The 25,149-nt window shown below is 53.4% G+C and overlaps 6 protein-coding genes across 6 annotated transcripts; 4 read left to right on the forward strand and 2 right to left on the reverse strand.

The window, feature by feature from the left end:
• Positions 1-165: 165 nt before the first annotated feature.
• BROUX77_004465 (uncharacterized protein) lies at positions 166-2,085 on the reverse strand (the record flags this gene model as incomplete). Its single annotated transcript, XM_073749230.1, has 3 exons — positions 166-1,880; positions 1,942-1,993; positions 2,059-2,085. The coding sequence occupies 3 exons, from the start codon at positions 2,083-2,085 to the stop codon at positions 166-168; spliced, it is 1,794 nt and encodes a 597-aa protein (XP_073604922.1).
• A 335-nt stretch (positions 2,086-2,420) lies between these two features.
• On the forward strand, positions 2,421-3,348 carry BROUX77_004466 (uncharacterized protein; the record flags this gene model as incomplete). The annotated part of the gene is made up of 3 exons (XM_073749231.1): positions 2,421-2,479; positions 2,558-2,748; positions 2,894-3,348. 3 exons carry the CDS (start codon positions 2,421-2,423, stop codon positions 3,346-3,348), a joined length of 705 nt encoding a protein of 234 aa, XP_073604923.1.
• A 213-nt stretch (positions 3,349-3,561) lies between these two features.
• BROUX77_004467 (uncharacterized protein) lies at positions 3,562-5,827 on the reverse strand (the record flags this gene model as incomplete). Its single annotated transcript, XM_073749232.1, has 3 exons — positions 3,562-3,773; positions 3,872-5,339; positions 5,429-5,827. The coding sequence occupies 3 exons, from the start codon at positions 5,825-5,827 to the stop codon at positions 3,562-3,564; spliced, it is 2,079 nt and encodes a 692-aa protein (XP_073604924.1).
• Positions 5,828-6,231: 404 nt separating this feature from the next.
• Positions 6,232-7,481, forward strand: BROUX77_004468 (uncharacterized protein; the record flags this gene model as incomplete). Its single annotated transcript, XM_073749234.1, has 2 exons — positions 6,232-6,258; positions 6,318-7,481. The coding sequence occupies 2 exons, from the start codon at positions 6,232-6,234 to the stop codon at positions 7,479-7,481; spliced, it is 1,191 nt and encodes a 396-aa protein (XP_073604925.1).
• Positions 7,482-12,726: 5,245 nt separating this feature from the next.
• On the forward strand, positions 12,727-16,518 carry BROUX77_004469 (uncharacterized protein; the record flags this gene model as incomplete). The annotated part of the gene is made up of 1 exon (XM_073749235.1): positions 12,727-16,518. One exon carries the CDS (start codon positions 12,727-12,729, stop codon positions 16,516-16,518), a length of 3,792 nt encoding a protein of 1,263 aa, XP_073604926.1.
• Positions 16,519-18,393: 1,875 nt separating this feature from the next.
• On the forward strand, positions 18,394-24,730 carry BROUX77_004470 (uncharacterized protein; the record flags this gene model as incomplete). Its single annotated transcript, XM_073749236.1, has 2 exons — positions 18,394-21,549; positions 21,635-24,730. 2 exons carry the CDS (start codon positions 18,394-18,396, stop codon positions 24,728-24,730), a joined length of 6,252 nt encoding a protein of 2,083 aa, XP_073604927.1.
• Positions 24,731-25,149: the final 419 nt, after the last annotated feature.

Below are 25,149 nucleotides of genomic sequence, written 5' to 3' on the forward strand. Positions count from 1 at the left end.
TATCTCTCTGTTTTTCTTGGGCTTGTGTCTTTGGTCTATTGTCATGAAATATTACATCCCTCTTCTTGTCTGTGAATCGCTATTAAACCCGTGATATTACTGTGTTGTGTAGCAAGTCGCGTTGGCGCCACCTGTCTACGCGTCTCCTCGCCCTGGACTTGGGCTCTACTGCAGGAAGCTTATCAGCGTTGTCAACATGTCCGTCTTATCCTCGTTTTGAGATTCCTCAAAAGGGGACTTCATCATGCCATTGAAAGTCGCGATAATCCTGTCATATCCAACCTCCTGCTTCACCTTGCTGGCCACTCCAGCGTCCTCCGTGACCAGCCAGGCAAGGATCAGATCAATATGTTCCAAGGAGCCCATGCCTGCTTCGATCTGGTCAGACAGGTATTGAATCTTCTGCGCGTCGTCGTCGTCGGCAGGAAACTCTGCCTTGCCGTCGACAACGCCGTGCTCCTTGTCGACATTTTCCAAGGCGCGTGCAATCTTGGCCCGCATTGAAATCACCTTGTGCAGTTTTTGGTAGTCCTTCTCAACCCACTTGGCCAACAGGCGGATGCGCGGCGCCTCGTCGAGCGGCAGCAGCTGCAGCATGACGGCGAAGATGGCAAGGAGGTTGTTGATCTTGCGGCGGTCTTTGGTCTTGTAAAAGGTCGAGAAGAGCGGTTTGAGCCCGGCCGCCTCGACTATACGAATGCACACCTGCGTGGCTACTTCTGCTGCCTTGAGATCGCTATGGATGCCAGCGACGCAGCCGAGCAGGCGCAGCGCAGGCGCCTTGGCCAGTTTGGCGTCCGTGATGAGCAGCAGACACAGCTCAACGCCCTCTGCCTCGAGAAACTTGGCCTTGCCTTGGATCGACTCGGCCAAGGCAACAAGAATCTCAAACAGGTTGCCCATGTATTCCTCTTCCGAGCTGCCCTTGGCTGGGTCTTTACGACGGTATGGCGCCACGAGCTGGAGCAGTGCGTCGACGGCATCGAGCGAAACGAGGATATCACAGGTTTGCGTACAACTCTGGACTATGATGGCTAGAACCTCGGCGCTGTACTGCTTGTTCTCTGAAATCTGAGTTGGCTCAGCGCGAGATGCGCGAGAGAGGAGGTACTTTATCAATGGCTTATGAGAGCCAATCCGATTACAGACAGAATCATCGCGCCTTGCCATGAGATTTTCAACAATGGTGAGACCGCTGGAGACGCCCATTTCGTCATCGTCATTGTCATCATTGAACCGCACTAGATTCGACTCTAGCAAGTCTAGGAAATCAGCCTCCATGGCCGGCATGACAAGAGAATGCCACTGGTCTTGCTCGGCATCGACATCATTGTCCGTCAGCTCTGCCAGAAGCTGCAGCACATCGATAGCAATGTCAGTGTTCTCATGCGCCAACAGTCCCACCAGACTGGCCACGCTGCCCATCTTCTCCAGCACCTTGTACAGCGCCGGGTACTCGGAGAGGATCAGCAGATCCTTGATGCTGGCGTCGAGATCGGCCTCGCTCGCAATAAACTTTTGCGGCTCGTCGGCAAACTTGGCGCGCAGCTCGGCGTTCTTGTTGATGTTTTTCTCCAGCGCAATCAGCTTGCGCCGCAGCCATGGCTCGTCAATGACTTCTTCGAGCCCGTCGTCTTCCTGCAAAAAGTCGAGTGCCTCCTGCTCCGTCTTGCTGATGCCGCCGCCAAAGAAGCGGCCCTCGTCGTCGTCACCGCCATCGTCGTCGTCCTCGGGCAGAGATGTCCCGAAATCTTCGTCCTCATCGTTGCCCGGTGGCGCGGCGGCCGGCCCGGCCTCCATGTTCACGTCATCGCCGTCGCCGTCCGCCTTGAAGTGGCGCGGGGTCGTGTTTCCGCCGCGCGCAGACTTGTAGATTTCGTCTATCGAAGCCGGTCAGTACGCGTGTCTACTGCTCAGCCACGAGATGGAGCCTGGTATTACTCGGGTCGCGGATCGCTTCGTTTTTGCGCTTGCTCCCTGAGGACTTTGCGCCCTGTGCAAATGTTAGTTGAAGGCGTAAATTAAAGTGGAAGTCGCAAGGCTGCGAGCAAAACTCACGTTGAAGATCTCGTCAATGCTTGCCATTTTGCCTTCCTAATACGGACTCGGTCAAGAACGGCCTAATTTTCGATTTTCTGAAGCTCTAGATGTCTTTTGTGAGGCTGACAATCGCCGGTCGCATTAGTGTAGCTCTGGACAAAAGACCCACTTAACCAGTTACCACTTAGTCTTCACCGAACACCAGCCTTATTTTCACCGATAACCCTGGTCGGTCTGGGGTTGCCTCTCATGACTCGGCCAGAGCTATGACTACAGGCCTTGTTAGCGGCATATCCACAGCCTAGAGGGCGTTCTCTTTCTCTCTCTCTTAGCATTTACAATCCATCCCTCTGTCACGCCAGATCTCACATTTCCCCACCATGCCTCCTACAGTTGTCCTCATCCGCCACGCCGAGGCGGCTCACAACGCCACAGATAAGTTCCGGTCTTGATCCTGCCGCCATATACTCCTATGAGCTGACATCACCGCACGCAACCATGATATCCATGATCCCAGGCTCACTGAAAAGGGCGAGCAACAGTGCAGAATGCTCCATGAAAACCTGCAGCAGCGCTTTGCCGGCCTCGATCCAAAGGACGTGGCCGTGATAGTGAGTCCCATGAGGCGCACAATGCAGACAGTTTTGATTGCTCTGGACTTTCTGAGACAGAAAGGCGTGCCGTTTGTGGCCATCGCAGACTGGCAAGGTATGATTGTCTCGGCATTTTACTTGTCTAGAGCCTCATGTGACAGCTTTGTCTTGGGGCTGGTCCAAGCCACCAGCAAACTCAAGCCAGGCTAGATAGAAAAACGCCAGACAAGGACCGCGGGCAAATGCTAATGAACCTTCAGAAACAACTGCGAAACCCTGTGATACTGGGTCCGACGTGTCTACTCTCAAGGCAGAGTTCCCTGCCATTGACTTCTCAGAAGTCGACCCTGTCTACCCGGACAAGACATCCCCTGCCGGCCAGGCCTACGCCTGGAGCCGATCTGCGCTACTCGCACGTGGCGCACGGGTGCGCGAGAGCCTCAAAAAGCGCCCGGAAAAGTGGGTTATCGTGGTGTCGCATGCAGGGTTTCTGCGCCAGGCAGTTAGCGGGTGGTGGTATTTCAACGCCGACTACCGCATCTTCGATTTCGTCGATGACGACGCTGAGACTCCATCCGAGGCCCAAGTCGAGGGGACTGGGTTGAGGCTGAGAGACGAGACCAAGTTGGGCGGAATGGGGTGGTCATGGTACAAGAAGGTGGAGCTGGGAGAGGGAATGAAGCCAGACCCGGTCGAGGGCGCCCAGGAATCATAAACAGGCTTAGGCATGTTGCTATTGTTGGCTTCTGATTGTCTATGAATATAAATAACTCGTAGATTAACACCAAGCACCGATGACTGCTGGAAATCTCCCTTGATAACTATCGTACAACCTATCGTACACCTACAACTACCGCATCTCGGACATGGATTCACACATGCCCAATCGAACAACTTTTCTCTAGCGCCTTTGTTGTCATGGCCACGTCTATTTAGACAGAAAGCTTTGGAAAGCTGATTGGTCAATGACGACGTTTCCTACTGCACGCAATCTCTTGCGTCCAGCTTTTTGCTTTTCTAGAAGCTTCTTGCGCCGCGTGATGTCACTGGCATGTAGCTTGGCCAAGACATCCTTGCGGAAGGGCTTGAGCGTTTCTCTCGCGACGATTCTGTTGCCAGCAGCAGCTTGGATGACGACCTCTGTGAAACCCCCCTCACGAGTTAGTAATGGAAACATGGGGAAAATAAGCAGCATGGAAGCCATATGGCTTATAGCAAATGGCTGTGACAGCACTCACCAAACATTTGTCGGTCGACATGTTCCTTGAACTTGGTCACCCATTGTCGCCCGATACGCTCGCATTGAGAGTGATGCACAATCCGACACACTGCATCAACAGGCACTTTGTTCACCAGCAACTGCAGCTTTACCAAGTTGCTTTCTCTCCAACCGGCTTCCTCGTAGTCCAGCGTGGCATATCCCTTGGTAGCACTCTTGAGCTTGCCGAACAAGTCGTCGACGAGCTGTTGAGCTGGCATGTCGTACTTGAGGATGACTTGGGTAGAGTGGAAGAACTCAATGCTCTTTTGCTCGCCGCGGTTTGACTCGCAGAGCTCAATAACGCGACCGAGATACTCCTCTGGCAGTGTCATGGTCGTTGTGACATAGGGCTCCTGAAGCGAGCCCATCTTTAGGTGCATTGAGTTGTCGGGAAACTCGGCTGGGTTCTCAATAATCTCCGTCTTGCCGTCCGGCCAAACAATCTTGGTTGGGACCGTCGGCTCCGTGATGATGATGCTGGCGCCATGTTCCTGTCGGAGTCGGTCCTGGAACACGGAGCAGTGCAAAGAGCCCAAGAAACCGAGACGCCAGCCGGCACCTAGGGCCTCGGAATGGTCCTTTTGAAGCGTCACGCTACGGTCATTGAGAACTAGCTGACCAATGCTATCAGCAAGCTTATGGTGGTCACTTTGGTCAACCGGGAAGGCAGCCACAAAGACCATGGGCTTTGGTTCTTCAAAGCCAGGATATGCCTCAACCACGTCCTCCTTTCCGGCAAAGGTAAATGTATCGCCCAGTTTAGCATCTTGGATACGTTTCATGCCGGGGTTAAAGTAAAGATAGCCGACTTGCCCAGCCCTCAGCACACTTTGTGGGACTGGATTGGGGTATTGGATGCCAACCTCTCCCACAGTGTAATGGACGCCTGTGCCCATAGAAATCAGTTTGTCGCCAGCCTTGACCATGCCATCAAAGATACGGACAAGGCAGATGACGCCGCGGAACGTGTCGTACCATGAATCAACCAGAAGCATTTTTAACGGCGCGTTTCCATCTCCGACAGGGTGGGGGATCTGCTCAATGACTTGCGGCAGAACCGCATCAATATTCTTGCCCGTTTTGGCAGACACCAGTACCGCATTCTCGCGGTCCAGTTCAAAAGTGTTCTCAATCTGATCCAAAACCCGCGGCAAGTCTGCCGATGGCATGTCAATCTTGTTGATCACAGGAATCAATGCCAAGTCTTGAGCAAACGCCAGGTGAAAGTTTGACACGGTCTGGGCTTGGATTCCTTGGCTGGCATCAACAAGCAGCAAGGCTCCGCCGCAGGATGCATACGATCGAGTCACTTCGGCGCGGAAGTCAACATGGCCGGGAGTATCGACCAGGTGCAGTAGATAGTCGAAGCCTTTGTAGTTGTAAATCATGGTACAAGTTTGTGCCTTGACAGTGATACCACGCTCTCGTTCAACGTCAAGTTTGTCCTGCAGTCGCACCGAATATTAGATACACCGGGCCTTATCCGCCTGTACACCAAAACCAAGATATTCCTTGTTTCTCTACATGAACTTACCAGAATCTGCTTGTTGTCGGCATTCGGCAGAATAGTGCCTGTGTATTCTAGCAGTCGATCACTCAGCGTGCTTTTCCCGTGGTCAATGTGCGCAACAATGCAAAAGTTCCGATATCTTTCAATTGGAATATCCAAGATTCTCTGCTCAATCGCAGCAGGAGTCCGCGAAGATGGGGTCGACACTGCCGCCGTGGCGGTGGCAGAATGGTAGCACTTCTGACCAGCTAATCTCCACCAGCCAGTCGCTACTCTCTGTTCATGTCTACCATACTGCAGACTCAAGCCAAATCGAGGGCTATATCCAGCAACACCGACCGCTACGGTTTGTGACCTGGGAATCGCATGCTGGGTCCGTCCTTGCAGTCGGCCTAGCACGCTGGTCGAGAACCGCCAATGCATCTAAGGTAGCCTCTGAGCTTTCAGCTAACCCTAAGCCGCATTGGGTGGAGAAGAGAAAGGAGAACAAAAGGCGGCTAACAACAGAGCCCGGCGCGCAAATGAAGTTTGGGCTGTGAAGTTGAGACTATGTTGCCTAGGAATAGTGAAATGTAGTCCCGAACATGAGACCCAGGATTGGTGAGAATCCAAAATTTCCGTTGTGCAACGCCAGTCCTCACCGGGCTCACCGCTCATGAGCCAATCAAAGCGTCGCTGCCTGGCTCACCGATTGCTTAGTCATTTTCGGTAAGCTCTAGTAAGACGCAAGATGATATTCACCACGATTGTCTCGCATCTCCGCTACATAACAGTCTGTGTCCTTGTCTATTACTTGCTATTCATAACCCCCTTGAGAACCCAGGAATATGTGTGGGCGATACGCGCAAGCACTGGTTAGCTTTTAATTCTATCTCCTCACGTCTGTAACCAGCCTACTAACGCCCGACTACAGCGCCCGTCTCAAGTTAGACAACAACTACAAGATGAAGACATGCCCGTAGATGAAGCACCCGAAGATGGTAGCTCTGATGCGCCGGATACCACTTACAACCTGGCCCCTTCAAATCGGGGCCTCGTGTATCGAGTTAATAGCGCAAGAAATGCACAACTACAGACGCCAAATGACGACGACGGCACTGTACTTAAAAAGGGTGCCCGTCATCTCCACAAGTTACAGACAATGAAATGGGGTCTTGTCCCATCGTGGATGAAGCGGCCTCCCGACTACAAGTTCACTATGCGGACAATCAACTGCCGGTCCGATTCGTTGGCAGGATCGTCTGGGATGTGGACGTCGATGAAGACACATAAGCGCTGTATCGTCATTGCACAGGGCTTTTTCGAGTGGCTGAACAAAGGAAAAGAGAAAGTGCCTCACTACGTCAAGCGAGCAGATGGCAAGCTGCTCTGTATGGCTGGGTTATGGGATGGTACACAATATGAGGACGGCACATTACATGCTTATAGGCAGGAGACGTTGTACACGTACACTATCGTCACCACCGAAAGCAATGCACAACTTCGTTTCCTGCATGATCGTATGCCTGTGATATTGGATCCCGGCTCGGATGCGCTACGCATGTGGCTAGACCCGTCTAAGACAACATGGGGACCCGACCTGCAGGATATTCTGCAGCCATTTGCAGGTGATCTTGAGGTGTATCCTGTGACTCATGAAGTTGGCAAGGTCGGAACAGACTCTCCCAGGTTTGTGGTTCCGGTGGACAGTCGTGACAACAAGAGAAACATTGCCAACTTCTTTGAACGGCAAAACATTAAACAACAAACACCACCAACAACAAAGAGGCCGAAACATGATGATGAGTTTGGCCATGTAAAGATCAAATCCGAGCCCTTGCAGGACGTGGTTCTCGTGGAAGAGTCCACCGGGGCTTCCGATACAGCGTCACATAAACGCCAGTTTCCCAATGAACCAGCTGGGCCATCCTCTCCGTCCTCCAAAAAGCAAATACTCGGGGCTCCGCGCCAAAAGCAGCACCGGGAAATCATCAGCTCAACGCACAATACCAAACAGCGGACATTGCAGAAATCGCGTGGCAAATCCGATGCTAGCAAAGGCCACGCCAAGATCACCAGTTTCTTCGACAGGGCCTGAACTGAGTTGGAGTACTGAAAGTAAAGTCAAGACTGTATAATGCGCAAATGCAGGGCTGTGTTAGCGTTAATATTATGTGTTATATGTCTATGTGATAAGGACCAGGACATGACAGAGCTTCCAAGTCCTAGATACCTGAAATCGGCGGATTTATGTTCCCACATAACCAACTATGGAATAGCTTGACCTCCTTTGCTCGTGTTTTTATTTCTTTTTTTCCCTCGCGATCTACTTTCACTCCATTTAACGCTCTCCGACTTCTGATGCAGCCTCCCGCTATTGGCAAATCCTAGGCCCGGTTTATATGCAAGCCAGCCAAGCAAGGGGAGTGAGTGGGTGAGTGGCCTTACTTTTATCGACCAGCACACTCAACTCAATGTCACTTTGTCTAACATGTCACCCCTAGGGTTACAAGGGCTATGGCGTGGAAAACGTCTAGAAGACTACAAGTTTAGGCCCAGGTGAAGAAAACGAAGACAAAGGCAAAGACAGCATCACCATGTAATCTTTGGCGGCCATTCTTGGTGACCAAGCCAACGACTTGGGCCTATCTCACTGGCGTCATTCCACAGCCGTTACACAGCTGGACTGCCCAGGGTGGTTTAGCTGTTCTGGTTGCTTATGTACTTTTGACCTTGGGTCAGCACAGAGGATGTGAGTGCATCTATATAAGACATCCAAAAACGAGCTGCGTATGTATGTGTGCGACTAACATTGCGGCAGTCTGGCCTCTAGGAGAACCCGTGGGCCCGTATGCTCATTGGTGAACCAGAAGTGCGCGTGGCTAACCTTGGGCAGAGCTACATCGGGTCGATGGTGGATGTGACGATAAAGTTGGCTCGGTAATGTCTGTGTTGTGAAGTGGTGACTCGGCTGGGTGCCAGCAAATGCAACGGGTGGGTGGGCATGTGTGTAAGGGTCAGATGGGAGAGAAAGAGTTGGAGACCTTTCTGCTTGCGAATAGTAACTAGTTGTGTTGTACATGTAGCTATCCAATGATGTACACATGTGATCCTGAACTCTGCCCGACCCGCCAATAACCCACAACAGGCTTTGAGAGACAAGTACTTCACATCACAGCCATCCATCGAGTCTCACGTGATCTGGTTTCCAAGCGGCTCCAAGTGGCCTCGATTAAGTCCACGGAATTTGGGGCTTCAAGTCCAGAAAACAAGGCTTGAATAGGAGGGAACTAGCACAGCATCCACTGAGGCTGAAGCTGGGGCTGAGGCTAGATCGTAGCAGTGCCAGTGTAATGTAGCGTAAGTGACGATGCATGAGCCTGAGCCTGTACCTGTGCTAGTTGACTATAACTAGTTAGTTAGCTACTATACATGTGCATATAGCCCGTTAACTAGTTATAGATAGACCAATTGTACTGTTTCGGGGCGCCAAAACAAGGAGCACCGGCGGGGTCTAGAAGCACGTCTGTGTCGTAACGAAGCCCTGTTATCATTGTTTCATGCCACTCTTAGCTCCATCTTGCTTATTTCGTCATAATCGGATTATAAGAGTCTTAGCCTCCCCATTGCCAGGAACAATGGGAGGACCCCTCATTCGTAGAGAAGCGCAGCACAACCTGGGCACGATGAGAATCTCATGTCAGCAATGTGGAGAGGGGACGATTGTACATATGTACATACATACATAGCCTGAGACCCAAGCGAAAAGCCACTCCTAGCTTGAAGCTCGCGGGAGAGACTCGGAAGTGCACACACACAACACATCCAGGCCCTTCCTTCGACTCTGCCGGGGCTTGTCGATGAGAAGCGCCCTTTTGTTTGCGATGCAGGGAGACGAGAGGAAGACCCCGCAATCGGATCAAAGCTTGTATTTATGTATACAAGTCCTGCATGTGCATTTGCCTTTGCCTTTGTGCTTGTAGCCATACATTCTCCATGTCGCCCATGTGCTTGGACTTGGCCGGGACAAAGCCCAGTATGATCCCGGCGAATCAGGCAAGACGTAGAATTCATTCCCGTTCCCATGGCTGGCAGGTCAGGCCAGACCTTCATGTGGCGTCAACGGGGCCAAACTGCGGGCGGGGTAATACAAATGTACACGTACGGATGTAGTAGTAACTGACTATCGTTGCAAGTAGTTGCATAGCTACATCCGTAGATACGTAGATACATTCGTAGATACGTAGATACACAGATACTCTGACTCTACGTGTGCAGCGTGCAAGATTGTGGCTAGCCCGGAGAAAAATGGGGAGCGGAGAAAACAACGACAAGAAGCGGGGAGAAGAGTGCGTGCCAAAGCGAGAAGGAAGGAGCAGACACGGGGATGGGGCATGGGGCATGGGGCATGGGATGGGATGGGATGGCTGGTCTGGCCTAGCCAGTAGTCTTAGGCCTTTGGCCGCGAGTCCGTCGCCTGGGGCCCTGTGGGACGGCGGGCGGCAAGTTGCTTCCGCCTGCAATCGGCATGCGTCGCTACGCTTCACCTGCGTCTTGGTGTCTGGCTTGAAACTACAAATGCCAGGCAGGCTTAGCACATCCATCAGCATGTTCTGAATCGACTCTACTCGTCTTTGGACCCTGGGCTAGGGCGCTTCTATGTGTATGTATGTACATACAAATGTATCTGGCGCTATCAAGCAGGCCCGCTGTGGCGTTGGCAGTTCCGTTGCGGAGTCTGCTCTGTGGCTTTAGGCCGCCCAAAGCTTAGTAGGGCCCAGACGCACAAAGAAAGTGACGAATAAATCACATATATGACCACCAGCCTTCATAGGCCTAGAAGGAGCAGAGTCGAGAAAGAGAAATGGGGCCGGGAAAAGTGGGGACTTGGGCCCAGAAATAGAGCAATTAACTAGCAACAGACAAAGAAAGTGGAGGCCCACATGTGGGGAGCAAGCTTGTATACGCAGCGTCAATTTAGCAGGTAACTAGACCTTACGTTACAGAAGCAGAAACAGGGCTTCCAGGTGCATGTTGCGATGTTTGTGCGTGTGCGTCTGTCTGTGTCTGTGCCTGTGCCTGTGCTTGTGTATGTGAATATGTGAATATGTGCCTGTATGTTTTATTCAACAACATCTGTTGCTGTAGTATTTCACCTGCCTCTATTGGTCCACATTTGAAAAGGTGCACCCAGATGGGGGCAACTTAAAGAATACGGCCTAGCTGCATTTAGACCTTCCCGAGCTTGCCCAGAAGTAACTACTTTGAACAGATAGGTCCAACCACGACTCGTCACAAGCAATGGGTCGGCGTCTGATCTGTAATATGAAATAAAATCTACAGGCACAAAGTATACGCATGCGCACATAAAACAGCACAATGCCCATGCACTTTAAACCACTCAAGACACAGACAGAGCTCAGGACATGGACTTAGGGTCATTCAGAGCTAGCTATACTTACAAGATAAGGCTAGCTGGCTGTGTGTAGTCAGGACTTAAAGAGACCACTAGACAGCACTGGGCCTTTGAGGTTGGTGATCATCTCTAGGGTCTAGGGTCAATGGCCAGTCGACGATCTCTGATGTTCTCAGGTTGGTCTTACTTGGGGTTATTTCAACCCCCTCCCCCACTTTGTCAGGAGCTTCAGCTCGGCCATTGGCCAATCAAGTCCAGCACCTGGCTCTATCCTTGTCGGGTTCTGCGTTGTTTCCCCTCATCCCCGTTCGTTTGTCGGCTTGGTGGTTCAGTAGTTTCGTGACTCTATTTTGACCACGGGTTATTTCCTGGTCTAAAGTAGTAGTTGCGTTCTTTTTGGTGCAGGCGGGATCGTCTCTTGATTGGAGTGGCAGGAGACTAACAGTGTAGTTGCAAGTGCCAGTAACCAACTAATGCACAAATAAGGGAGGGAGTATCAACTGAGCAAGCAGACACAAAGAATAACCAACTGTTGTTGCATCAACACCCCCTCTTCCTGGGCCTCTAGCTCATCCCACCCTTACCCACCCGGCGTTAGCCTTGAGGTGCATCCAAGTAGAATTCTGGGCACCCCCACTTTGCTGTTCTGTTTCCCACCCACCCACACTCAGTCACTCTAACCACTTCTCGGCTAGGCCACGGCCACACCCACCTGAGTGGCTGTACATATGTATGTATGTATGTACTTGCACTGCTTCAACTCTATTCTTTGTTACCTATTCGCCACTAAACTAGCTACCCAACTAATTCGTAACCTTCCTTGGCCCGGGCTTTGTCTGTCCCGTGAAGATAAGGAAGCTGCCAAAAAAGTGACAGAGCTATTGCTATTGATGGTCAGACACACACAAACATCAGGACACGCCATCTGATCAGAGAAGGTGCAGTTACCAGTCATGCAAGCACATACGCATGTACGTATGTACATACATATGTACATTCATAGTCAAAATGTATAACTACCTATACATATGCACGCGCAAGAGTGCATGTGTACTTGTGCTGTTGTAGAGTAGACTGGTACCGGTAACTGCTGATACTCTAGTGCGCATGTATGTACTTGCCGGTGTCCGTTTGCACCCTCCAATATCAAGTCCCCCCTTCACGCCCCATCCTTCCTGAATCGTCACTCTTGCGTTGTGCATGTCTACCCACATATTCCCTGCCACCTATCCGCCCAACGTCCTCCCATCTCCATCTCCATCCTCATCTTCATCCTCATCTTGATCCTTATCCATAGTTATATCCCCTCCCTCCTGCATCCGTTATTCTTTCCTTCTTCTGTTCCCGTCTGTCGTCTGTCGTCTGTCGTCTGTCGTCCATTGCACAACCGCCACTCTTCTCTGCCGCATGTCGTTTTATCTGGCTCTTATTCCCTGCATGCCTGTCTATACCTGGCCATTGCAAGCTTGTATACGCTTCTCCAGCTTAGTCCCGGGCTGTTTTCAAAGCGCCTCTCGACATTCAGGTCGCTCTTCACCCAACACTAGAAGCTGAACCCAAGCCCAAATACACACCTACATTTGCGTCCAGTCTTGCACACGCCTTCTTCTCCTACTTCATCGATTTGCATTACCCACTCATTTATCGCTTGTCTTCTCTCTTCCGTCTTTCTCCCCTCCTCTTGCAACCTTCCTCTCTTCATCGTGTTCCCACTTATTTGTGGATGACCTACCGCACCATACTTCAGTCACGGCCTTCTCTTTCCTCCTCTTTTTCTTTTGGCCTATCCTGCAATCTTTCTGCCTCTGTTTCTATTCTGCTCTACTCGGACGTTATATCTGATACTATTTACCCCCCCTCTCTTCTTTCATCAGCGTTCTGTTGACTGTTTGTTCCATTTTCCCTTGCATGAGAGTCCCTTGTCATCATGAGCTCACAAAACCCCGAAGAATATGAAGACCACCAGCACCGAAGACGAACCAGCAGTCGGAAGTCGACTCCAGCCTCCATGAGCATGAGGTCTCGTCGGCCTCGCATGGATGAACTTCGAGAAGATATCGAACATGGCAATGATTCTGCTATTGACTCGGATACTGATTCGGGTGCTGATTCAGATCACGGCCATGCCGACTGCCATGATCACCCTGATGACGATCCCGGCCGGGCTTGGAACCATCACCATCAATACTCTTCACACCACCGGAAACGAACCACCTCAGGAACCTCCCGTGTCAAAATGGCCAGCCCGTCTTTCTCCGCCGATCCTGGCTATTCACATGCCTCATCTCATATTCGAACCGGCTCCAAGTCTATGCACCGAAATGTACCATCCAATCTTGCGTCTTCTGCCACCTCTACCTCTGGTCCAAGCGCTTCCTCTACCAAACATCGAACCAAGTCATCATCTAGCCGCTCCAAGGCCGAGCCAGAAACCAGCGGTCGGCGTCGCAAATCTAGCTCATCAAAATCAGTCTCCAATTCTGCCGCCTTAAACTCAGACCAAGGACCCCCCGTCTTTACTTCGCCCCACTCTAGATCTGAAAGACGCTCTCACCAAAGGCGAAGACATGAATCAAGATATCATGACGATGACAGCAATACCCCTGATCACTCCGATGACGAAGAGGACAAGCAGGGAGTTGATTATGTCAAGGATAATGTTAACCTATCTCGGCTAAACATTGATCCTGCGATCAATGTTGACAGTGACGCTGAAAAATGCAACTCAAGTGAAGATGAGACCAACAGACCTCTTTTGACCGCTGGCGATGACGAAAAGAAGACTGAAGATGAAGTCTTTGATAATCACCCTAATGGTTCCAAAGACGACGGCACTGCAGATGATGCTGACGTTGCTGATGGCGATGCTGAAGACGTCAGTGAAACGGATGAGAGTCCTGAAGATACCCAACCAACAGATACTGAAAGTCAGCCCGAAGACCATGACAAACAACTTATATCTGTTGATCCGAATGTATTGGAGTCGGCAATAGAGGCTGCTGCTGCTGCTAAGCAGAAAGACGCCCAAAACAAAGATAGCAGCAAAGGGTCTCGCCATCGAAGTGCTCGCAAGAATAGTTCTTCAAAGAAGAGGTGTGATGAAGACTTGGAGCCAAACCATGCCAAACCTCCTCGAGCGCCCTCGCCCCCTGTAAGCCACGCTGCGGAGTCCGATATAGATGAATATGCTTCGGAATCCGAGCCTGCGTTCCATAACAAAGGTCATTCTCGTAGAACTTCCAGTCGATCAATTGGCAAGTCTTCTTCTCGTCGTCCTACATCTGAGAACTTTTCACGACCTACCATTATCGACCCTCCCCTTTCTCATCCCATGGCTGTCCCCATGGGAATGCCTACAAGCCAACGCCTTCGTCGGTCTCGTCGGTCTAATGGTGAATGGGTTGAACATGATATCACAGGTTCACTAGGGTCAGACCATCGTGGCTCATTTTCGCGTGCTCCGCGGCCTCCGGCTGATAGTTTTTCTCGACGCCCAACCTCCGGCTCTTTTGAACGTGGCTGGAATCCTCACACTGAATCTGGAAACTCATACATGAGCCAATCGCCTAGTAATGGTGCTGCCATGGAAAGTGACTCTGAGGATGAGAACGCCAATCCCGATCATGATGCTCAACCATATCCCTCCCCACGCAGAAGCTCGAGACATCGCAACTCGCACTCACAACATTCGTCAACTCCTCCCAAACCAAAATTCCGTCGACAGAGTGTCCACGATCGCTCTTCTCGTGAGCCATCATCTAGATCAGGTCTTCCTCCTGCCCCTGACTTCCCGCCTACATCTTCAGAAGGGTTTTCTTCCCGGCGACCTCACCATCCGCCACGTACAATTTCTGGCTCTAGCGGTCGTAACATGGAAGTTCCCATGCCTCCTGTTCCACATCCACAAGATGGTAATGGTGAAAAGCGCCGCCGCCCTTCGTATAGCGGAGTGCGTCCAGGGACTTCATCGCAGCAAAGGTCCAACTCTGCAATTCCTGAAGAAAGTGACACTGAAATCAATTACAGCAATGCACGTCGCCCTTCGATGCACGACGAATCTTCTACTCCCCGATCCTCGGCTCGCAGAGGATCTGATCGTCACTCCAAGCCTCCTCCTCTTTCTAACCAGTACCTACCTCCTGTTCCCCTAGTTCCCGGAGAAACTCCTGATGCCTCTGATGGGTATGATGACAGTCTTCCAAAGCCTACTGCCACGGAACTAGATTATGCAGATGCAGACAACCAAGATTGCGACTCTAGCACCGACTTCCCTGAGGATATGGATACATTAGCGCCGGACCATCCCTTCCTCAAGACACGGGAAAAGCTCAATACTTCGATTCTTCGCCATTTTCGACAACATTACAACAATGGGCCTATGAGATCTCCACTCAATAGCCGCTTCGAAACTCCGACTCGCCGGCCTCGTGGAGGGTCTCGGGTTGATGAAATTCAGCATGAGGCTGAGGATGGCTTTTTTGGCAATCAGTCCCCAACTGGACGCCGTCGCAGCACACCCTCGGGGCTCCGGGGATTTGCTTGCCCCTTCACCAAGCACAATCCTCAACAGTTTGCTGGTTGTGGAGGTTTTGTTTTCGATAACATGAAGGAAGTTGGAAAGCATCTTAGATGGTGCCATCGAAACACCATTTCATGCCCGCGCTGCATGAAAACATTCCCCAATCAGCGAGAGCGCGACGACCACTCCAAGGAAGATCCTCCATGTCTTGCTCGATCTGAGCGCCGCCATAATGGCCTTGAGCGTGAAGCACGACAGCGTATCTCCAACATCATTGACAACAACGCCCAGAATGAACATAAACAGTACATGTCAGTTTACAAAGTTATCTTCCCTAACCACGGGCCGCCTGAATCTCCATACATTGATGAAATCATTTTGCGCGATCTTACCGCGTTCAAAGAATGGTTCAACCGGCACGGGGAGGAGCTCATTTATTCATACCTGGCCAAGAAGCATCTTCTTCATAGCCACGGAAATCGCTCACTCGATGATGACTTGCGAACTTTCAAGCGCAGCATGTGCGAGAATGGCTGCTACTTACTCTACAACGATTGGCTTGATCATTCCGAGGGCAATGACGTTTTTGCGCAGGGTCCCGATTTGTCGTGGGTTGGATCTAATGATGCTTCAAGCAGTGGATTCAGTCCTCGTACCCCTTTGACGGCTGGTACTTCGTGGGGCAGCTCTGGTCCCGCGCCCCAGGCAAGCGGTGGTGTCGGGGCCGGGGTTAACGGTGGTCGTGAGCCATGTGCTTCAAGAGATTCGACTGGCCAGTACACACCGACGGTTCCTTCGAATCGGCGGTCATCGAGTAATTTCGAAGAACGCTACGATCATTCGCGGGGAACTCCTCGCAGGCAAAGCATTTCTCGTGGCATAACAATCCCTCCCGGACCTGGAGCGTCTCCAAAGGGAGTGTTTGGTCGCTCAAGCCAGCCGCCATTGACACCACAGGGCCCTGTATATGGTCACGACGATGAGTACATGGCGGCGTCGGGAGGTGGTATGGCCGGAATGGGTCTTGGCATGAACATCAACAGTGGTCCAGGCGGATACTACGGAGAGACTATGGGTGTCTTTGATGGACTAGGCTCAATGCCGATGGGTGGCAACTTGAACATGAACATGGCGGCAGAGGAGTACATGAACAACGGATACTTTTCAGGTCACGGCTATAAAGCGCGGTACCCGCGGTAAGCGATGAGGGTGGGCGAGGGAAGGGGTGCTGATTTCGTTCGTCCCTTGTCTGGTTTCACTTGTTCCATTTTCTTTCCATTTCTTGTTTCTATAACTAACTACAAATATTTTGGAGTTTGTATTTTTGTTTTCTTTTGCATAGTTGGCGAACTCTATCACAATGACAAATGAATTGAATGATTTCTCAGCATGGTCCGTTTGATGTAGTTGCTCATATTGCCAAGTGTGTATAGCGATTGTCTGGTTGATTAGTTGGTTACTTAACCCGATCGATTGGTAAACCCTTGTGAAGCTGGGAGCACTCGAATTATGTATGCTTGTGCTCTGACGCAGTAGAAGGTTCAAGTTCAAGGAATATTTGTTCTCCGATTTTCGAATGTCAAGGTAGGACAGGACACTCGGACGAACCGTATGTTTGCGTAGGTAGATATTAGTTGACTATTGTTGTAGATTAAGTGGGGGGGACTGTGTAATTCAGAGCAAGTTGGGCGGAAACGGTGTGGAGAGACAGTGAATGGCATTCTTGGTTGTGCAGCAGACGGACTCGGAGAGCTAGACAAATAATCAAACGGGAAGCAGCAGCAGCAAGTGTGTACAATGGAGGGTGTTACAAATATGTAGTGACGTATATACAGACGGGCGGGTGGTACATTTGTATGTGAGAGGGTGAGTCTACGTGCATGTTCTCCAGGAAAGTGTACGGTAGTTGGCAGGCGGTGATATCATGGGTAAGCAATGCATGTAATGGGGTAGATTTCTGGCTATATGCATAGCCAGGGCTCAACGAATACTAACTTACATTGGTGCTTGCACTACTTGTCTTGTAAGGACGGCCGTCTCTCTCTCTTTTTGTCGACGTTAAATACAGTCTAGTCAAGTCCCTCTCCTTTCTCTATGGCCTCGTTGTTTCACGTTTCTAGGTTCCAGAAAGGAGACGTACCCTGGTTGGTTTGCGAAAAAGGAAAAAAACCGATCTTCTCCTGAAACACCGTCAAACCACGGGTGCTGGTACGTAGCTGTGTATGCACATACATATGTACATATGTCTAGTTTGCTGGCTGATTGATCCGGTTTGGACGGGTTGCTATTTTTGAAGAGCAGGATAGGCGGGCCGCTGACAAGTGTGGACGTATGTAGTTACATAGATATGTACAAGCAAGCATGTGGCCATTGTATCAGCTCAAACATGGGCAGAGGCACAAGCAGATGGGCGGCAAGATGCAGGAGACGGATGTGCAAGAGTAGTTAATACTTGCACAGGAAGTCGGTCGGGTGATAAGATGTGGTGTATACATCTCTGGTCACTGTCTAGCGCTATTTAATAGTGAGCGTCCGTGAGCAGGTCTCCATGTGTGAAGTCTGTGAGTCTGGGCTGTCTGTGTATGTATTGTATGTGTATTTGTACATTGCTTTGACGTGGAAGAACGGCGGCGCAGTCTTTTCTTGCCAACTTGTGCTGTGGCTTCTGTCCCTATTCTTCTTCTTTTTTTTCCTGTTCTTCTTCCTTGCGACCATTGCTTTGTTCGAGATAGCTTCACTTCTGCCTTGCTTGTTGTTTCTCTCCCCCAAGATCCACGCATCCTCTTATACGCTTTGTACAAGCATACCACGCTTGCACCAACTAACTATATTGCAACTTGCTCTATATGCCATAACTCCCTAGAAACCCCCTGGAACTACCGACTCCCGCATTACTCTCTCCCTCACCTCACTCCCGCGCCGTGCTCCCTCCCCTCACTGTCAACCACAGTGTTAAGGCGCAACTGCGTCTGTCTCGTTGTCTCACCCACTCGCGCTCTTCGGCTTCTTCCTCCACACCCGCCTGCTCTCTGCTAAGCGTAGGATTCTTGCGCACCCGAAAGAAGCATCTACTCTATGGGAATCGAAACCGGCGATCACAAGTTTAGTTTTGGTTCTGGGAGCGGCCCCAGCTCCAGTAGTGCAACTGCAACTGCAACGACGCCCACTGCGGCGACCGCTACATCAAGTAGAAGCCCACGCTCACGTCCAGGTGCAACAGCTACAGGGGCCAGGCCTGCTGCTGGTTCGGCCAGGAATGCCAGGCCTGCTACCGGCCGCAGGCCCAACCCCAGCCCTGGCTCGAGAGCTACGGGCGGCCCTCCCACTGGTCTGCGGACTAAGCCGCCCCTAGGCCCGCCTCTTTCAGCGCCCCCTTCAGCGCCTCTGCCGCTACCACCGCCTGGGCCGCCCTCTGTATCTGGGTCGCTGCGGTCGCCATCTCCATCGCCAGCGCCGTCGCCAGCGCCCTCACAGTCGTCACAGCGACTCGCGCGGACACCGTCGCGGTCGCCGCTGCAGACGCCGTCGCAGTCTCCGTTCCCGTCCCCAGCCCCATCGCTATCGCTTTCGCCGCTCTCGTCGCCGTCGCTGTTCCGGTCGCCTTCTGTTGCTGCAGCGACTGCTTCAGCGCTCAAGGCGTCATCAAATCTGCAGTCGCAGTTCCTTATCCCGGCAAATTCTGGCGCTGGTTCGCTGGCTCAGCACGAGCACCAGCACCAGCACCAACAGAGCCTGCAGACCCCCCGTCGGCCATCGCTCCAGGGCCAGGCTGCCCCTCAGATCCCGAACCAGAGCCAGGGTCGGAGTTCGCAGCAGCTGTCCCAGCCCCAGTCTCAGGCCCTATCCCAGCCCCTGTCCCATATTAAGACCCCTGGGTACCACAACCACCAGCACTACCACCACCACCAGTACCTGGGGTCGACGCCCACTGGGCCTGCGCCCAGAAAGACGTCGATACCAGGCGCTGCTTCTCCATCTCCAGCTGAGACTGGGAGTGTCGCCGTCACCGCTTTCTCTCCGTCTCAGTTGCAGTCCTCTCCGCCACCAGTCCGTAAATCGTCGTTGCTGCCACCACCACATCTTGCAGGGGGACGAAAGCTGCTGTTCTCGTTTGCGTCGGCTGGCAGCGGTCGCACGGGTGCGACGAGGAATAGGAGTGCGAGTGCGAGTGCGAATGTGAAAAGCGCGACTGGTTCTGGCTCAAGCAGCACCATCGCCGCGACCACGGCCGATGCAAGTGGTACCGCCAGCGCAAGCACAAGCACAAGTGCTACACGCGCTGTTGGCGTGATCCCTGATGCCGCTGCTAAGGCGATGGCTGCTGGTTCGCCTGCTACAGTCTCCGTTACAGCCAGCGCGCCCCTTCCTGCTGCTCCTCTGCTTCCTCCACCGCCGCCACCTCCCTCACTTGGTCTGCAGGTTTCGTCTTCGTCTTTGTCGTCCTCATCGGGTCCTCCACTAGCCCTAACCCTATCCCTATACCCAGACTCGCCCAATCCTCCACCGCCTCTGCCGAAACATTCTCCCCCAGCTTTGCCCTCACCCCCTGCACTAGCCTCTCCCGCTGTGCTGCCGTGGACGTCGGCCCATACTCGCAGTAATAATAATAGTAATAATGCGCCGGCCGTCAGGTCACCGCAGCACAGCCAGCATCATGGCTCGTTGCACCGCAGGCTTTCTGCTGCTTTTGCCCAGGTGCAGGCGCCAGTGTCGTCGGTGCTGACCAGTGTGCAGCAGCGGTGGTCGGTTTCTTCAGCCGCAACTGTAGTAGGTGGCCCTACAGAGGGGTCTACAGAAGGGTCGGCAGACCAGGCCACAGAGCCCCCAGCGCCGACGACCCCTGCAAAACCCCCTGCTAGAGCCAAGACCCCTGCAAGCACAGGCTCCAGCTCCAGCATTATCGCCCGCCGCTCTCGCTTCCGCAGCGCATCGTCCACTAGCACGGGCACTACCTACAGCGCTATCAGCACTGCCAGCACCTCCAGCACCACAGCATCATCGTCAGCTGGCGCCCCTACGTCTGGGCTTGCGGCTGTCCCTACGGCTGCCTCTCCAGCCAGCAAACCTCTCGCCGCCCTTCCCAGCATCGGCATCCCGCCGCCACAATTGCCCCCTTTGCCGGCATTTGTCTCATCGTCTGCCGCTTCGTTTTCCTCGCTGGCTTCGTCGTCTTCCTCAACGTGGACCGCAAATTCGCCGTCTTCCACCAGGACCAAAACGACTACTATATCCGAGAATTACCCTGCAACTGCAGCTGTAACTGCAAAGAAGGAGGAACCATCCCCTTTTGCTGCCCATTCCTCGGCTTCGCTGCCGTTGTCGTCGCTGTCTTATCCAGCACCTATCAAAGCTTTTGACGCTGCCGCTTCTGCATTTTCTGCGTTTTCTGCTTCTTCTGCTTCTGCTTCTGCTGCTGGCCCTCAGATTCTTACGCTGGCCGCCTTTGGGCCCCTGAACTCTGCCCTTCCCGACACCCCATCCCACGCAGACACCACCACCCCCAGCGCCGCTGGAAACCCCTCGCTGTCATCCTCGCTGCCGTCCTCGCTGTCGTCCTCGCTTTCGCTCTCGTCGCTGGCTTCGTCGTCGTCTCTCTCGTCTTCTGGAACCCAGCCGCCGTCGTCTTTTGCCGCCGCCGCCGCCGCCGCCGCCGCCAGGCCCCCCGCCCCTAATCACCCGCGCGGCGCCATGTACAATGGTCATGGCTACGACTACTACAACCATCCCACCCACAACAATCTGCGAATCAACACCCACGCTGTCCCCTCGCTCCCTCTGGATCCCCACGAGACCAACTCTTCTGGCATGACGCCCACGCCCGACACCGCCATCCTCATGCCTGCCTCGTACGACCGCTTCCACGGCGGCGTTGGCCTCTCTGCCAGCGCCGGCACTCCCCCCGCCCACGCGTCCTCCCACACTAATTCCGCCGGTCCCGCCTCATCGACGTCCGACATCTACCCGCCGTCGTCTTCTTCAGCCACCCGCGCCGCTTCGATCCGCTCACGAAGTACCGCCGATGGCTCCCAGCACTCATCCTCGCGATCACGCAAGCTCTCCCAAAAGGAGATGCTGTCTCGAGCCCTGCAAAAGGCAAACACCGCCGTCGAATTGGACAACGTGCAGAACTTCGAGGGTGCTAGGAGGGCCTACATTGAGGCTAGCGAGCTGCTCAATCAGGTTATTCTGCGTGTTGGCGTCGATGATGTGCGTCGTCGACTCGAAGAAATCGTAAGTCTTTTCTCCATTAAAAAAAAAGTCGCTTTTATTTTAGCGCCTCCCTTTCACCATGCACTAACAATCAACCACCCTCCAGCGCGATCGTTACACCTCTCGGATCGAGGAGCTGGATGGCATGGGCCAGCTTGAATATGAAGACGAAAAAGAACTCCCCGCCCGCCCTGACCGCGACAGCATCGACTCCATGCCGCCCATGACATCCTCCCTCCAGTTTGACGATGATGGTGACGGCCCCGACGAAATGATGTCACCCCGTACCACCATTACCCACACCACCTCCTCTTCCATTCCCACACCGTCGTCTGCCTCTCACTTTGGTTCCAGCCTGTCCAGATCCCCCGGCCAGCCTCCCATGATGCTGCCCATACCCGAAAGGCCACATCGCCCCGGCCAACTGCATTCCGCCTTCTCCACGTCCCCTGGCGGCGCAAACGACTGGAGACCTTCCGAAAAAAGCTATCTGCAGCGTCCCGAGGACGAGCAATACATGCCCCGCCCGCTGTCGCCCTACAGTCGAATACCAGGCAGCCAGGGCCAGAGTCCCAGCTTCGATTACAGCTACAACCAAGGCCAGCTGCATGACGCCAGTAGATCTGACTATGCCTCGTCACAGAGACTCGACCGCCAGCCCTCGGGCAACAGCCTGCACGCCCGTGCCATGAGCCAAGACTCATGGCTGGACCATGCTGGCTCTGGCGACTCGACTGTATCATCCTTGCATTCACGCACCTCGTCATTGCACCAGCCCAGCAGACAAAGCCTACAAATGCGCATGTCTGCCCGCAACCCCGACTTTGAATTTGACGCCGCCCTCGACGCTGCCGTAGAAGCTGCTTATGACGACCCCTACGAGCCGCTTACTCCCGTTGCCCACCGCCAGCAGCATTCTATGACACAAGAAGAAGACCGCCTCGCGCTTACTATGCGCAAGGTAGAACAGGCCAAGGAGCGCGTGCGACAGACTCAAATGGAGGCCTCGAGATTGGAACAAGACCGCCATATCCGGGAGCGCGAGCTGCTGGAAGAAGAAGAACGCCAATATCAGGAGCTCCATAGCAACAATCGGCATTACCCCCATCACCAGTCTCGCCCTAGCCAGGGTCATGCCCATACCCTGTCCGCCGAAGCGTCTACGATTCCCGGCGGAGACTTCTTTGACGACGCCAACTCAAGTGACGAGGAGGAACAAATGTTGGAGGAGATGTCCATGGGATACAAGGTTGAAGACCTTGAAACAAGAGCCCATGGCCATGAACGTCTTCATAGTCGCGACCAGAGCCATGAGGATTCATACAGTGAAACCCAACCCGACATTTTCACTGCCCGCACCTGGTTCAGCACCGGAACTTCAGCTCCTCCGTCAGCAACCTTCTTGGGAAGTTCCCCGTCTGAATCACAATCCCAAGACTCCAGTCCTACTTCGGGCCCGGGCCAAGGCCCAAATATGCCGTCTCAGTTTGTGCAAGCAGAGCCTGTTGCGCCCCCGCCGGACATGGGCCTACCTGACCTTCCTGCTGCCAGAACACGGCCCCGCGCACCGAGCAGCGTGTCCCTAAGTGTGCGCAACCGGCGCTTGTCTGGCCAGAACCCCAAGCAGCTCGTCATTGAGACAGCGTCAAAGCGCCAGTTGGATTCCAGCAACCAGATTACAGAAGTTTCAACACCAGCTACCAACGACTTGGACAAAGATACCGGGACAGATGAGGATCACATGCAGCAGAACCCAGTCAAGGTCTACGATGATGAAGAATCAGGCCATGACACTGGAGACGATTCGACCGACGTTGTTCCAAAGCACCCGCCTACATTGGCACCGCCTATCCCAGTTCCAAGCAGCTTGAACAGCTTGAATGTGCACGCCACGCCTCCCATGGGCACAAACGAGTTTGATGATATCCCCGAGAACGGCCGCTCCGTGTCGCCCATTTCCAGCCGCGTCCTCCGCAAGAATTATTCATCCACGAGTCTACGCAGTGCCCGGACGCGCAATATGTCGGTCTCTAATATCGATGACTCGAGCGTTCTCTCGCCCGGCACCCCAGCCAGCTCATATACCGCAAGAAATGGCCACTACCCTACTGTGCCCGCGCCTCTCTCGGCTGCCTTCAACGACCACGTGAAGAATGAGTCGACAGAGGGCATTTACTTTGCCGACATGGGTCTCAACCACATCAATAGCCAAACTGCCAATGGCGGTATGCCTATATCACCACGCCCGGGCCACGTTGCAATCGATCCCAAGACTCCCGTCCCGCTAGAGCCTTGCCCCAATGACTTCCTCTTGCGCCCCTTCTGGTTGATGCGCTGCCTGTACCAGACGCTTTGCCACCCCTGTGGTGGGTTTGTCAGCAACAAGCTTTTTGTACCGCGCGATGCCTGGAGGGTCAAGGGTGTCAAGCTCAAGAACCTGGACGACAAGATTGCCGTCTGCGATGTACTAATTGCTGCTCTGGAGAGACTGGGTCGCGTGGATACCAACGATGCCGACCTGGTCCTGGAAGAGATGCAGTCACTTGAGATTGTGCTGGACCAGCTGACACCGCAACTGGCACGCAAGCTCGGCACTGAAGTCGGCGTGCAGACGCCCGGCGTGCTGTTCCGCGAATCCGCCAACGGCGCCGAAGCCGAGACCAACTCCTCCGTGCCGCGGTCCACCTCTGTGTCCGGCAAGGCCGGCTCCTCCTTTTCCTGGCGCCGCCTGCGCAGCAAGACCTCGCAGGCTGGCCTCACGAACCAGTACACCTCGGGCGGCAGCGTGTCGTCGGGCACCAGCCGCGGTGGCGACAGCTTCGCCTACACCAACAGCACCGGCGGCGCCATGTCCAAGCGCGACACGCCGCCCGCCGCTGCAGACTCGCTGCCCATGACCATGAACCCCATGGCCAAGCCGCCGCGCCGTGACGTGCGCAGCGTGCAGTTCGCCGGGCCCAACGCCGTGTACATGGAGACGCTGGCGCGCCTGTTCGACGCTGCGCAGACGGTCGACCAGATTGCCCGCCAGGTCGAGGACCCTGGGCTCAAGCACGCCGACAAGACGCAGGTTGGCCTCGAGCTGTGCACGCGCCACGCCGCCGAGTTCTTTGCGTTTTACATTGTCCGCTTCGTCATGGCGGACCTATCGCATCTGCTCGACAAGTATGTCAAGCGCGGCACCGAGTGGGCTACGACCTGAGTGCGCGAGGGGCGCCCGACGCCAACGTGAGACTCCGGCCCGGTCCGTGGTGCGAGCTGTTTGCTCCCCTCCCGCCGCTTTCGTTTCGTCTGGTCTGTTGGTTACTCTCTGCGCCTTTCTCGACGGTGGTCTCGATACTCTTCTACCCCACACCGGCGCCTCTTATCTTCTTGTACTTGGTCTTTATTCTTTTTTCTCCTTCGTGTTCACTCTTTTTTCTTGGATACCCTTCTCCCCCCCCTCTTTCTTCTGCCTTTGAACCTTTTCTTTTGCCACGTACATGAACTTCAAGGTCTATTACGCATCTGTAACGTCTTTTGCTTCTTTCGTCCTTCCCCAAACTTCCAATGAATGTTTCCCCTTCAACGGTAATGAAACGATACCCCTCTACCACAATTTATTTATACCTTTTTTTTTTC

This window comes from Berkeleyomyces rouxiae (genome assembly GCF_048999995.1).
Source record: "Berkeleyomyces rouxiae strain 22BRR77 chromosome Unknown BrBRR77_ptg000004l, whole genome shotgun sequence".
Classification (NCBI taxonomy): domain Eukaryota; kingdom Fungi; phylum Ascomycota; class Sordariomycetes; order Microascales; family Ceratocystidaceae; genus Berkeleyomyces; species Berkeleyomyces rouxiae.